This window comes from Tiliqua scincoides, chromosome 7 (genome assembly GCF_035046505.1).
Source record: "Tiliqua scincoides isolate rTilSci1 chromosome 7, rTilSci1.hap2, whole genome shotgun sequence".
In the NCBI taxonomy this organism is placed as follows: domain Eukaryota; kingdom Metazoa; phylum Chordata; class Lepidosauria; order Squamata; family Scincidae; genus Tiliqua; species Tiliqua scincoides.
The window spans coordinates 12,503,927-12,518,314 of record NC_089827.1 but is presented as its reverse complement, the minus strand read 5'-3'; the positions used below and the strand labels follow the sequence as shown (position 1 = coordinate 12,518,314).

General features: G+C 43.4%; 1 protein-coding gene across 1 annotated transcript in view; it reads right to left on the bottom strand.

Annotated features, from left to right (window-relative positions):
* Positions 1-14,388, bottom strand: part of ASZ1 (ankyrin repeat, SAM and basic leucine zipper domain containing 1) — a 39,320-nt gene that overhangs the window by 14,010 nt on the left and 10,922 nt on the right. Inside the window, exons 5-7 of the mRNA XM_066633675.1 lie at positions 5,331-5,442; positions 4,222-4,356; positions 695-816 (exon numbers count right to left, since the gene is read on the bottom strand). Of these exons, the coding sequence (XP_066489772.1) occupies positions 695-816; positions 4,222-4,356; positions 5,331-5,442 (369 nt within the window). The remainder of the gene's footprint in view (positions 1-694; positions 817-4,221; positions 4,357-5,330; positions 5,443-14,388) is intronic.

Genomic DNA, 14,388 nt, shown 5'->3' with positions numbered 1-14,388 from the left:
AGGTAAGCAAACATCTATGTTTTAACATCCTTGCAAGGTCATTAAAAAAAATTACCGTGCATTTATTTCCCCAAGGGCCCCATCCTATCCAATTTTCCCAAGGGCCGGTGCAGTGGCGCTAATGGGGTGTGCGCTGCATCCTTTTGTGGGGTGATAGTCACAGAGGCCTCCTCAGGATAAGGAAACATTTGTTCCCTTACTCCCAGGCTGCATTGCAGCTGCACTGGTGCTGGAAAGTTGGATAGGATTGGGCCCTAAGACACCTCTTCCTCAGAACAGGCTCTAGAAGCTGGTCTGGAGCCTATGCTAAGAAACAAACCCAGTACGTTTACTGCATATGATTTGCAACCCCTTCAAGACACAGGCACACACGTCAGCAGCTTAGGCCACAACAATATGTGACACCATAAAGCGGAATGGGGGAGAAGGATAGGATTGGACTCCAAATATCAGGAACACCTTACTGTATAAGATTTGTGACACCCAACAAGTCTTTTATTGCATAAAAGTTTAAGGATTACAAACAAATCTAAAGAGATTTCATCTGTGCCTTCTTACATTTCATAATGATTTTTAACAACTGTTTAGATATTTTAGAAACTGATTTTTTAAAAGAAATAGAATAATGAAAAATTCAAAGTTCAACTTTTGTTTCTGTAAAAGTTTACAGTGAGTTACTATTCTACGTCCTTACCAGATTTTATGGCTAACTGCATCAGGGACTGCTTTCAAAAGTCTATGCATAGCTTCTTCTTTAGACAAGTTCTGAAACCTTCCTTGGAGAGGATTTGCAGTCAAACAAAGAAAACTAAAAAGCTAAGAGAATAAACACACATTCTATTAATATCCAATGAAGCAAGAGAGTTGATATAATTAGAAAATATTGAAGTACGTCCTGCTAAACAAGAGACAACAATTTATACTAAAAGTAATTTTTCATTGTATTTATGGATAGCTCTCAAACCCAATGCAGAGATGCTACAATAAGAGACACCATTAGGACCAAATTACATGTTAAATTTAATGTATGAAAGAGGCCCTTAAAAAAAAAAAAGACACACACGGAGCATGGTCTGAAGCTGCTGAACAAATTAGCTGCAGGGTTAGAACTCTGTCTTCACTGCTGTTTTGATCCCAATTATGACCCAATGGCTTTCAAATGATTTCTTTTTCTGTTCAAAATAGAGTAAGATAAGAAATAAGGAGAAGTTCTAGACAACCAGCAACACTCAGTCCATCTTAAATTATGATCAACATTCTGCCCTTTCTACTATATATTCTAAAGCTCTTTAATAAAGAGTCACCCAGCTCTTTCTAAGGTCCCCTTACATTTTATGGTCTTCTGACTCCACTGTCTACATTTTTTTCAATGGTTCTACATATACATCTGCAACTATACCCAACAAAAATTTCTGCCAGATGGCATAAGATGAAGGCTCTGGTTCATAGTACTAGAGCCACAATAAATCTGTTCAACTCATCAATGATTTTATGAGGCATAGAATCTTTTCAATATGGGTTAGCATTTCTCAGTGTACAGATACTACTTGTCAGTCATGCTGCAGTAATTCAGGAACTCAAAGGAAGAGCGCTATCATAATAGATGAAACAGAATTAAACTTAAATCTCAGCATCACAGGAAAATAAAACAGGGAATAAATAAAAGCTAGCAAAACCAAGTCATAAGGAAAAATGAATCTTTTTTCCAAAGAAGAAGATACAGTGTACCCCTGGTATCTGCAGATCTGGCATCCACAAATTTGACTCCCTGCCGATGCTGTGGGAAAGACACTTCCAGTTTGCTCGTCAAATCAGAATCTGCGTGTGCAGATTCACATATCCATGGGGAGGGCCTGGAACGGATCCACTACAGATAAACAGGGTGGACTGCGGCTATAAAGTTCACAGGTAGCAACCAGTTTCCCTTACTCTAGAGCAGGGGTCTCCAAACTTTTTGGCCAGAGGGCCGCATCAAATATCTGGCATGGTGTGGAGGGCCGGAAAAAAAATTTAAATATAAAATTTAAATAAATAAATTAGAGAAGGAACTTAGATGAGTGAATAAATGAATGAATGGGCTCATTCATTCAACCTCTCTGGCCCTCAGAACACCCTCCAGACACAATCAGAGCACAGTTCTGGTCATGCTCAGTTGAGTGGGCCAGAGGCTTTCAGGGGACAAGAGCTTGGCCGCCGGCCGGAAAGAGGCTTGCTGCGGGCCACATCTGGCCCCCAGGCCAGGGTTTGGAGACCCCTGCTCTAGAGCAGCAGTTTTCAAGGCACACTGCAAGCAGCCATGGCACACTGGTGTACTGCGAATAGTCTGCAGGTGTGCCATGGGAATTTGCAGGAGGGTCGTTTATTATTAGGGTCATTGGGGGTGTCAGCCCCATCAACAGCATGGTGTGCCTTGTCAATTATCCAAAAGGTGAAGGTGCGTCTTGAAAATTTTAGCACCTTGTCAGTATAGAGCACCTTCTTAACCTTTTTATTCCCTACAGTCCCTTAGGAGCTCTTCTCAGATTGCAGGGGCACTCTGTCAAACAAGGATTTACAACACGAACAGATAAATATAAAAATATTTATTACTGAACACCAGTCTGTGCACCCCCTTCAAATGTGCCAGGGCTTCCCAGGGGCCATATAGTTCCAGTTGAATATAGTTGCTGTAGTTAGAGCAGGAGTGCCCAAACCCCGGCCCTGGGGCCACTTGCGGCCCTCGAGGCCTCTCAATGCAGCCCTCAGGGAGCCCCCAGTCTCCAATGAGCCTCTGGCCCTCTGGAGATTTGTTGGGAGCCCACACTTGCCCGACACAACTGCTCTCAGCGTGAGGACGACTGTTTGACCTCTCGCGTAAGCTGTGGGAGGAGGGCTCCCTCCACTGCTTGTTGTTTCACGTCTGTGATGCAGCAGCAGCAGCAAAGGAAAGACCAGCCTTGCTTTGTGCAAGGCCTTTTATAGGCCTTGAGCTATTGCAAAACCTTCATTCATTCATTCATTCATTCATTCATTCATTGATATAAGTTAATCTTTAATATATTCATTTATGTAAACTTATGTAAATTTATTCAAATTTTAAATTAATTCTTTTTTCCCCCAGCCCCTGACACAGTGTCAGATAGATGATGTGACCCTCCTGCCAAAAACTTTGGACACCCCTGGTCTAGAGGAAGAAAAAGCACAGATGCTACACATGAGTTTTGGCTCTGACAAAGGTTTCAGCTATTAAATAGCTACATCCAAGTTTCTTAAATTTAAGTCAAAAGCACACATGAACTTTCCTAAGTCAGAAAATAAAGAGCTACATTATCTCCCTCAATGTGAATGGGAAAATAAATGCTGGGATTTTAATAGTATAATCTTCCCTCTCAGGTCTTTCTGCTGTCTCTCACATGTCCTTTCCTTTCACTGCCTTATTTTACTATTAATGGAGCAAATCACGCAATATGTCACATGTATACAATAAGTTTTCAGGGATAATTAATTCTTCTTCGTACAGTACTTGCAACTTTGCTTTTCCTTCCTCTTTGTGCACTGCACAAAGTACTAATTGTATTAATAGTATCATTGTACTAATTGTACTATGTGCATTGTACATATTGTATCATTGTAATAATGACTGTACTAATAGTATCATTACTACTATTGTACTAATATTATCAATCACAGAATGCAGACTGTCATAAACAGACATATCTGAATAGCTAGCAAATGAAGACATTTTTGGATTTATTGTTACTAGAATGATTAACCCATTTTTGCCCAGCCCACAAGCGTACACATTTGATCCCTGTTGCGTATATGCAACGTTAGGCAAAAATTGTTTAAAAGCAAGCTATGATAGAGGAGTTTTACTAAAATACCAAGTTTAAGCCACATAGGGCACAATCCTATCTAATTTTCCAGCACTGATGGCAGCCTCAAGGAAACAAATGTTTCCTTGCCTTTAGGAGGCCTCCATGACTCTTCCCCTATCCCCAGCATGCAAGCACCGCACTAGCACAGTTGCATCAGTGCTATAAAGTTGGGTGGAATTGGGTCATAATACCCCCTGCATTATACAATGCCTCTGAAATTGCTATATGTATCTTATTAATACTGATGGATTAGGTACACCCCAACATTTAGAATGCTTTTATTTACCTAGGTGTGGAGAATTAAGCAATCCATGACAACACAAACATTTCAACTCAAGACTCTATATTCCATACAGAACAATACCTCTGAATGCTTGCTGATTTTTGCAATCTCTCCTGGTGTCTGTCCATCTTTCGTCTGTATTGACTTATCAGCTCCAAGTGCAAGGAGCTTGAAGACAACTTTTTTATGACCCTGGCGTGCAGCCCATGTTAATGCCTGTAACAATGTATTAGTTGTTTGGGTAGTATGTAAAGGAGGAAGAGCAAAGCAAATTAAACACATGAATTACTTCCGAATGAATGCTCCCAACCTATAAGGAGGGGTGGTGGGGTGGAAAGAAAAACCAAATAACTAAAGCAGAGACTCAAGCTCTCTGCATACAATGGGCACTTGATATCTGCAAACAATCTGTCCCCAGACCCTCCATGGACACCAATATCTGTGGATAACTCAATCTCTGGAGAGGCTGACCAGGAAAAACAACTGCCTCTCAGAAGGCTCTGGCCGGCTTTTTGAGGCTCAGGAGGTTGCACCACTAAGGTCCTCTAATAATGCAAGCTTGTGATCTGCATTGAGTCAAATCCACGGATAGCAAACCGGCAAGTGATGTGGTTGGACTGTATTCCCTTACATGGATGCTTCAGCTATACATCCCAATCCAGCAACTGTGGTCTGCTTGGGTTTGAATATGGACATCCTGAGATAGAAACACAATAGGCCTGCTAAAGGGGGGAGGAATCCTGAATCCAACTAATGGATTTTGTGTCACTTTTTCAATGCGAAAGAGAAAGCCAGGGTCAGTGTAAAAACAGCTAGTCTCTTCAGTAGTTGGCACTGTGGTATTGTCCTTTAGGATCCACATATACCCTGTTTTGGGATCCTGGTTATATGCAACTTGTGAACTACAAACACCACAAAAGCAAGCAAACAAAATGTGTGCATGGTTCACATCCTTCCAATAAGCAGCTCTGGGGCATCTAACCATTCCTATTTTGGTAAAGGAAAACAAGAAATGCTTTTTCCCTACCACACCCCAAAAGTCAAGTGGGGATAAATAAAGCTTTTCGATGAAGCAAATCTGCAAGGGATGGAAAAGGAAGTGCAATTTTAGAAACATTTACCTTGCTGATATACACTGATTCTTAGAAACAAGTTAAACAACAATGTAATAGCACAGAAAGTTTACTTACAGTGTAGCCATTTTCATCCTGGGCATTTATTTGTGATCCGTGAGCAGCGAGAAGAGCAACAACTTGAGGGTAGCCTTCACGGGCCGCATACATTAGTGGAGTCATTTTCTTCCTAAAGGAAAAACCCATGATAGCCAATCACCATGAAATGGTATTCCCCAATCAATCTTTATCAATTCCATTAAAACAGCATTTCTCATGCACAAAGAGCTTAGTAATACTTGACTTCAGGCTCAAATGATGACTACTAAGCAATTTCAACTCTTTCACACACTGGACCATAATTGGCAGGAACTGTCAAACTACGATTTTTATGTCTTGCAGAACAAAAGCTGTTTTTACCAAATATAATTAACAATTCAACACTTCACTTGAGTATTATCACAAATTAGAACAATTACAACAAACCCTCATTTTAATAGACTAATGGGAGGAAAGAGGTGCCCATTAATGTCAAAAGTCTATTAAATCCAGACAGCCCCACCATTAGTGCATTCAGCTCCTACCTTACAAAGCTCAGTATTGCTGATCTAAAAAAGGAGGAATGCCCTGGTGAAGAGATGAGCAATAGGGCCCAGGGAGCTTTCTAAGGTAAGTAAGTGCGGGAAGAAGCAGAAGTGTAGCTACAGGGAGGTAGCACCACAAGTACTGCAGGTGCCAAAATGCCCTGTGTAAGTAGCCCCTCTCACTCACTGTCACAGCCATTTTGGGCACTAATGGCAATGCACAGGTACTTGCTGAACCAGATGCGTCACCTGTGCACTGCTGTTGCTGCTTGGAATGGCTCCAATGGTGAGGGGAGGGGCCACTTACACAACGTATTGTGGTGCCTGCAGTATGCTGCACCACCACCCCTGTAACTATGCCACTAGGAGGAAGCTTAGAGGCAGGTCTATCCAGGACTCCCTCAGCACTGGTGCTGCTTCCCTCCTTGCCAGGCTGCTCTATGAATGGAGAAATTTCTCCATTGCTGAGGCTGTAACTCCCTTCCTAAGGAATTCCATCCCTAGAGTGCCCTGCTTCAGGGCAAAAAAGAAAGTGCCAGCACCAAGGGATTCCTAGAAAAGTATGGAAGCCTGTCCTGAGTCACTTCCAACCATTACAGAGTTCTCCCTGCGTTGCCAAGGGAGATCTGTAAGGCAGGGTTCAACAGAACTCTATGGATATTGGAAACTGTCCTTTATTTCCAAAATCCATTGAATTAAGATATTGTAATTCAGGATTTACTAGTCAATTAAAAGTTAAAAGTCAATTATAGTCAATTAAAAGTTAAAAGAAAAAAACAGTACAACTGAAAAGGGGAAAAAAAACACCAACAACTTTGCAAGCTGACATAATTAGTGGCTAAGAAACTAAGCTTTTAATCACAACTTGCTAGATGGCCCTAGCCAAGCCACTCTTGCACAGCCTAAGTTACAATATGGGGACAATACTACTTACCTAACTAAAAGAATTACAGCAAAATACATGTTGTAATGGAAATGAGCAAGATCCCTCAAGGAGATAGGATGTGGTGTTAGCAGTGGCCCCTTTAAGGGTTAAGGCCTGGGCTTAACAACTGCAGCCACTAGAGGCAATGAGGTCTCTAGGGGATATAGCAGGAAGGGTATATGGGTAGTAGGAGGAAAGCTTGAGATTGATGGACTTTGGAGACTGCTAGAACAGACTGTTGAAGACACTGGAGATTGGTGTGGAGCTGTCATGCCCAAGACCTGCTGAGGACCAAGGTGCCGCTGTAGTGGTGGGAGGAGCTGCTGGCAGGAGAGGGGAGGAAGGAGAACCTCTGAAGGTTGAACAGGCAAGCTACACTGGTGATGGGGTCCAACAGTGCTGTAGGGCAGAAATAGGGTCATTGTTGGGGAAAGAAGGGGAACTAATTAGCTTAAAGTGGGCATAATTCTTTAAGTGAAGCTTGGTCTGGGGATCTGGCAAAACACATGTGAAGTGCTTTGAATACTCAGAACTGCTATACAAATGCCAAATAGTATTATGGCAAGTAAAACAATCTATTTAGCAAAGTGCTTTACTATCTTAACTATGGATGCTTTCTATACATTCCAAATATTGAAACACAAAGCCTTCTAGATTGTAACAGACTGTAGTAGAGCCATCCTACCTGAAGGAAAAGACTGTTTTTTGTTGTTGTTTTTTAAAATAGCCCTTGCATGTGCTGATAGTATCACAGGCCACTAGAGGGACCCCAAAAAGCACAAACTGAAAGGTTGTTACTCTCAGCAACAGGCTGCTGAAGTTTCCCATTCATATATCTCTCTGTCACACAATATATATGAGAGAATAGACCACAATTCTGTTAATGCCCCATGGAAACAGAAGCACCACAAGTACAAAGCAAGCAAATTTTAAATAAAGATTTGCAGAAAAGTCAATTATTAATTTTGATTCTTCATAACCTTCCATTTGACCAAATGATACTCAGGTAGCTTAAAATAAAGTGCATTAACATAATAGTACAAACGACACTGCAACAGCTTAACACTCTCACTTATGGCAGAAGTTTAAAGTATTCTGCTTTCCTTTAGTTCTACTATCCCAAGGCAATTGGACCAGGATGGCCAGCTCCTTGCACCTACTCCTCCTCTGGCCAACAGCAGAGGTCAGGCTGGCCTTGCCCTTGATGTGATTTTCTTTCCTGCAAGGCTAGGGAGGCATCCTCCCAGAAGTCACTAATCTTAGTAGACTAGTGTTGCAATCTTATGCACATTTTTACCTGATAAGTCCCAAATGAACTCAATATGCCTTACTTTAGAATGTACAGAATTTGCACTGTAAACCAACTACGTAATATAGCTTTAAGGAAAACCCTCAAAATAATTCACCACTTTCAATTATAGTATTTCCCATAAATGTAAACAGGATTATACCAATGTAAAATCAACAAGGTCTTTTTGGATTTGACTTGAAGGCAGTTTGGCTATACCATACTGTACTTGCATGTTTATTTCAAATAAACCTATCACAAGTTGTAACTACTTACAAGTAGTTTATAGTTCTCCAAAACAGAAACTGAGAAGCAAGTTAGGCAGAATTAATCCCTTGGCAAGCAGGATAGCACTTAATTACCTGTTTTATGTGCCAATACAAAACATTAAAAAAGGACCAAAGATCTCAGGACAGGAAGGCACCATTCTGAGGAAAGGGAAATGATCTTAGAAATGACATAGTTCTGAAAAAAATACATCTCTTGGGAAGTATGGCATACTTAGAAACATAGAAAGATATGATTGTGTCAAGCATGGTGATTACAAAGTGACTTGCCTGCTTACTGTGAAGGTTGCAGAAACTTCATACTGTGTATCTTAGAGTGTGTGGTGATGGTAGAGAGACAGCAATCATGGTGCATGTCAGAACCAATAGCACTGGGAAAAGAAACTGAATGACCTAAATGCAGATAGGATGTTAAAATTCAGGTTTTCACGGACATTTTCAGAAATGGTACCTTCTACATGCACAAAGCAAGACAGGCAGAATTTCACGGTCATATATGAGTCAGTGGTGAAATGTGGAACTGCAGCTGTTTAACTGGTTCATAGGTTTCAGGAGCAAAGATTTAGGTGGACAAGTTCACAAATGATGAATGTTAAGAACCTAAGTGAGTGCCAAGTTCTCTCCAAAATATGTGAACGGGCAACAACAATGGCAGATTAGTTTGAAGATAAGCAAGTGTAAAATGACACACTGGGCAAAAACCCTAAATTCAGATATACATCCAAGGGATCTGACTTGGTTGCGACCAACTAGAAAAGTAATTTTTTGACAGACACCATAATGAAGCTATTCCAAGGGCTGCAGAGGCCACATGTGGTCTCCCCAGTTCTCAGAATGCCTTCTGGACACAACTGGACACAATCTGCAGATTTTCAGATTTCGAAGCTCTGCTCATTATCTGTGGATTTCGGTACCCATAAGGGGTTCGGGAATGGATCCCCCACATATACCAAGGCACCACCTGTACAGTTAGTGGACTGGATCCAAGCCCACTCTTGCACATGCTTTGAAAGTTTGCTGCAACCCCACTGGGATCAAGACCCAGAGGTTGAAGAACACCAAGATAAAGATAACAACTGATAGGCCTATTAGCCATGATAACTACATTCAAGCTGCTGATTCAGAGACCATGAACACAAATTACTAGAGACAACAGAAGGGAAAGGCTACTGTATTCATCCATGGCTTACAGGTTTCCCCAGAAGCTTTCCCAGCCCCAGTAGGAACCAAAATACTGCACTAGACAAACCTTTGGTCTGACCCAGCAGAGCCTAAGCACCTTAGGCTATTCTAATAAACTTGTGACGTCAGCTGCCAACAATAAAATGAACAAACAATGGAAACTGTTATGTACAGGAATGAGTCAACATTCTATCACATGGGATGCAATACTATTGTACTCAAAACTGTATAACATCCGATAGGGTACTAAGATCAGTTGCTAGTACTGTGATTGTAAGAGGAAGAACATAAAGAATGCAAGTCAAATGAAGGAACTGTGTTGATTTTACATACAACAGAAAATGTTGAGGCACCTGTATATCATCCTATACAGTAAAACCTCACAGTAACATACCTGGGGGGGGGGCCAGCAGGGCAAATGCCTTGGACACTGTGCTGGGGGGGCGCCGCTGCAACCTACTCACCTCCCCCAGTACACCAAGAACCACACCAGCAGACTGCAGGAGCGCAGCCACTGTCAGCACAGTTTCATGCCACCCTGAGAGCCACCTCCCTCACCTCTCATTAAAGGGGAGAAGAGGAGGCGGCCTCAGATGCAGTCACTCTGCAGTTTCCTGCTGATCTGAGCGCCGCCGCCCTCACTCCCCTTTAATGAGAGGAGAGGGGGAGGCCCACAGGGCAGCAGGAAGCAGTGAGCATCTCCTTCTATTTTGGAGAAAATACATGCTGCTTCTCCAGCTCCGCAGGTGCACTTTGGGGCCACTGGAAGCAGCGCTTACTTGCACTGGGCGCCGCTTCCAGAGGTCCCAAAACTGTCCAATGGAGCTTTTCACACCACTTAGAAGTGGCGCAAAATGCTCTGTCAGAGCTGGAGAAGCAGTGCACATCTCACGCACCTCTTCCCGCCATCCTAAGGCCACCTCCTCTCCCGTGGCAGAGGAGAAGAGGAGGGCAGTGCTCAGATCAGTGGAGAACTGCACTGTGAGTGGTAGTGGCAGAAGCCTCCGCTTCTGAGGGCCACCCCTCTCTTCCCATTAAGGAAAGGGGAGGGGAGCTCTTCAGAGTGGCTCAGAAGCGGTGCACACCTCCTTCAAGTTCAGAGGAGACGTGTGCTGCTTCTCAGGCCCCAACAAAGCCTTCTGTGCAGCTTACAAGTGGCATGAGGGGCTCTATTAGAGCGCTTTGGGGCCACTGGAAGTGGCGCCCAGGAGGTGAGCGCCCCAAGTAGCATGGAAGGCTCCGCTGGGGTCAGGGCTGCATTCTCTCTCCCCCTCCCTTTATTAAAGGGAGAATGAAGGAGGAAACGGAAGTAATTGCTTTCCTAAAGAGAACCTTAGGGGTCCAAAGTGACTCAGGATTCATTGGGCATAACTGGAGGTCCTGGCAAGGAATTTCCTGAGGAGTCCCTGCCTGTGAAAGATGGTAATTCTCCAATTACTTATCCTCTGGTGGGGCTGACACTTGAGAAGTTAAGAGCTCTTCTGAGCAACCCTATCAAGATCAAGTCAACACATTTACTGTTACTGGTCTTCATGCTCTATACAGGAGGAAGAAAAAGGAGGAGTCTTCCTACTATATGGCATCAATCTATGCCAAGTATGTAGCGAAGAAAAGGTGTACTGTAATTGAATCCTCCAAGGTTATATCTCTAGAAAAAAAAGAACTCTAGAGGGCAACAATGATTAAGTACAGAGAATTTTTTTAAAAAACAACAACCTGCAAACAGATACCTGATTTTTCTCATTGGTGGAAACAGATCAGAGATCTGTACCACAGTAAAGTATTAAGTTCTATATAACTGATCTATCTGTTTTGATACCATTTATGGTAGATTGTATTATCTAAAGCATAAATGCAACACTTTTCCCAGGCTATTTGCCTGTACTGAGATGTCAAATGAGACAAAGTTAGCGATCATAAAACATCAAGGTCACCGGAATTACACAGTAGTGCTATCTTATCAACGGTAATAAAATTTTTTGGTTAAAATTAAATGTTAGAGAATTGGTTAATGTTTGAGGATACTGTGTGCTTTTTAACCAAGAGATCAACACCAACAACAAAAGCCCACAATTGAAATAATGCAAGGCATTGCTCTCCTCTACTTACATATTCTCACAAATATAAAGCTCTAAATATAGCAACAGGTCTGAATATCAAGGCAACTGCTATCGGTTCTTAAATAAATTTGGAATCTGCAGTCAATTCACCTTATACTTGCATAGTGAATATAATTTTAAGAACTTACCCAGTAACACCATGCAGGTAACATCTAATTTAAACTTCAAGAGAATTATACAAGTAGTTTCATTTTTGGATGCTTAAAATTCACTAGGCAGAGAGAATTTGTTGTTCTCATTCTTTTGCTATGGTCCCTATAAAGAGTTCCTTAATACCTTGTATATCACACTGATTGTAAAACTTATGTTATCTACAGACACCTGAATACAACATTACTGTATTTAAGAGCATTGTTTATAACATAGAAGCTCAAAGTTACCATGTCATTCACAGTCCAATCTTAACTAACACTGGTGCAGCAGGGCCACATGGCCTCTGCTGTATCCAGCACAGGAGGGAGCTAGCTGGAGATTTCCTCAAAGTAATATTTCCCCTTACCCAAGTAATGCCCCAGCTCGCCCTATGAGGCTATTCAGCTCTCCACCAGATATTTAGCTAAACAGCCCGGTGTAAGTCCAGCCAGCTCAAGAGGGGGTTTAGGATATGGCGGCCTGCCATGTTGATCCCACCCAACTCCCTGACTTGATTTGTCCTGTTCCACCCTCCCCCACCCCAAAACACCACTCCCTACCACCCTCCCCATGCCCCTGAGCCTCTTGGCATCATACTTGCCTTAGCAGGCAGCTAGACCCATGGATGCAGCACTGGCAGGCCAATGCAGGGCTCCCCACCAGTGCTGCCCACTGCTGCAGTGTCGCAAGTGTATTTTATGGCATGTTCACAACACCTTCAGCCAGTACAGTGTCTGCTACGCCAGCCCAACAAAGAGACAGGATTGCACTGTCAGGAAATTTAAGGCTACTAGTTAAGTATACCAGAGGCCTAGTTCACAGAAAGAGCAGACAGTAACTACAGATCTTGAACACAAGCTTCTGATGGCTTACTTTTTTTTTTACTGCAGTATGATATTAGCATTTATTAAAAACAAAGTTGAATAAAATTCTGATGGAGTCATTATATTTTTTAAGTAGGAAGCTCCCCTCATCTACCACAGCAGCACTTAATTAAAAAAAACTACACAAGCTGAAGTTATGATAAAGGTTCAAAAAGGTAAGAGACGTTTCAAGAATTAATGGACACATATACAATGTGTCATATAACATATATGGACATATAACAATGTTAATTCTCATTTGCTCGTATATACACACATCACCTTTAACACATATTGTTGTGCAGAATTACTTGGGTTCCCTGGACACAATTCACTATGTGAGACTAAAGTACAGTTCCCTTAATGAAGCTTATCTGCTGACTATAAAAACAGCAGACCAAGATCATTTTCAGGAGAGAAAAAAAAACATTGTCTTAACCCCTGCCACCCCAACGAGTAGCCCTATTACGGGGTGTCACCTGGACCCAGCCCAGGTAGCCAGGAGTTCCCTGGGCACAGGGGTCTCGTCGGGAGTCAAGGCCTATTCAGGAGTAAGCCCCGAATGTCAGCAGGACTGGGGGCCGTGCAGGACACCTACAGGGGAATAGGGACAGGGAACAGCTGAGAGCAGGAAGACACGTGGGCCGGAAGGGTGGGGTTAGGCAGACCTGAGGTAAGCCTCATAAAGGAGCTGGAGAGGGAAGAGGGAGATGGCTCCTCTCCGGAGGGGTGGAAGGTCAGAGGGAAGCCAGTGGGAGAAGGTGGCCCAGGCCAAAGGGAAAGGAGAAAGGCCTCCATAGGAAAGGGGCTGCAGGCAACTCTGGAGAAAGGAGGCCTGGACAGAGACCCCCCTGACCCCGGGCCTGCCCAGACCCAGAGAGCATACCCTGGAGAGAGGTGGTTGTCAAGACGGACGCTCGCTGCCAACTACAACCCAGGGGGAGTAACTGAGAAGGGAGAAAACAGCAAGGTACCGTGGGCCCTCCCAAGGCCGGCCAGCCTGACCCCAGACTGCCGGGACAGTGCCCTCCAGAGCCCGGGCGCAAGGCCGAGGGACTCGGGCTGGGAGGCCAGGACTACAAGCACCAAAGAACCGGAAGGACCAGGGCCAGAGTCGCTCCGACGACAATGACACCAGTCAGCCTAGACTGAGGGGGGCCAGGAAGTAACGAGCCTCCATGAATGTAAAGAGGTTGACTCAAACCGCTTGTGTAAAGCTGCCATACCTGCTTCCCGTTCATTAATTCACCGCCGACCACCGCACCTCGACCGGGTAAGCCCCTCGTGCTCGGTACAGACCCCAGGGCAGGGGCCTCCTCCCGCCATGGATGTTACACGGGGCTACTGCACTTACCTGGGGTCCCCTTCTCCTGAGGTGCCACCCATGACTGCCTTAGGCGTGCAGGATGCGGTAGCAGCCATTATCTGCGCCATTGCAGTCGCGCGCCCAAGGCAGCTCAGGATTGGGCTGTTAGCTCTTCGTTCAACTACTGAGGCTCTTAAAGTCTCATCATTGAGGGTGCTAAAGGCATCCACAGGGCTTTTTCTGTTATGTTATGGTGTCACATAATGGAGAGCCTTCTTAGAGAAGCATAGCTAGTCCTGCCACTGCCCATTTTTGAAAGGTAGAGAAAACTGTACTGCTCCAGAAAAACCTTTTAAAAATGTTGTCTCTCTGAAATGTTTCATTTTGCTACATACTTTATTTTAAAGAGTTATATGCCTCCTTTCTAGTCCAAAGGAGTCACCAAGGCA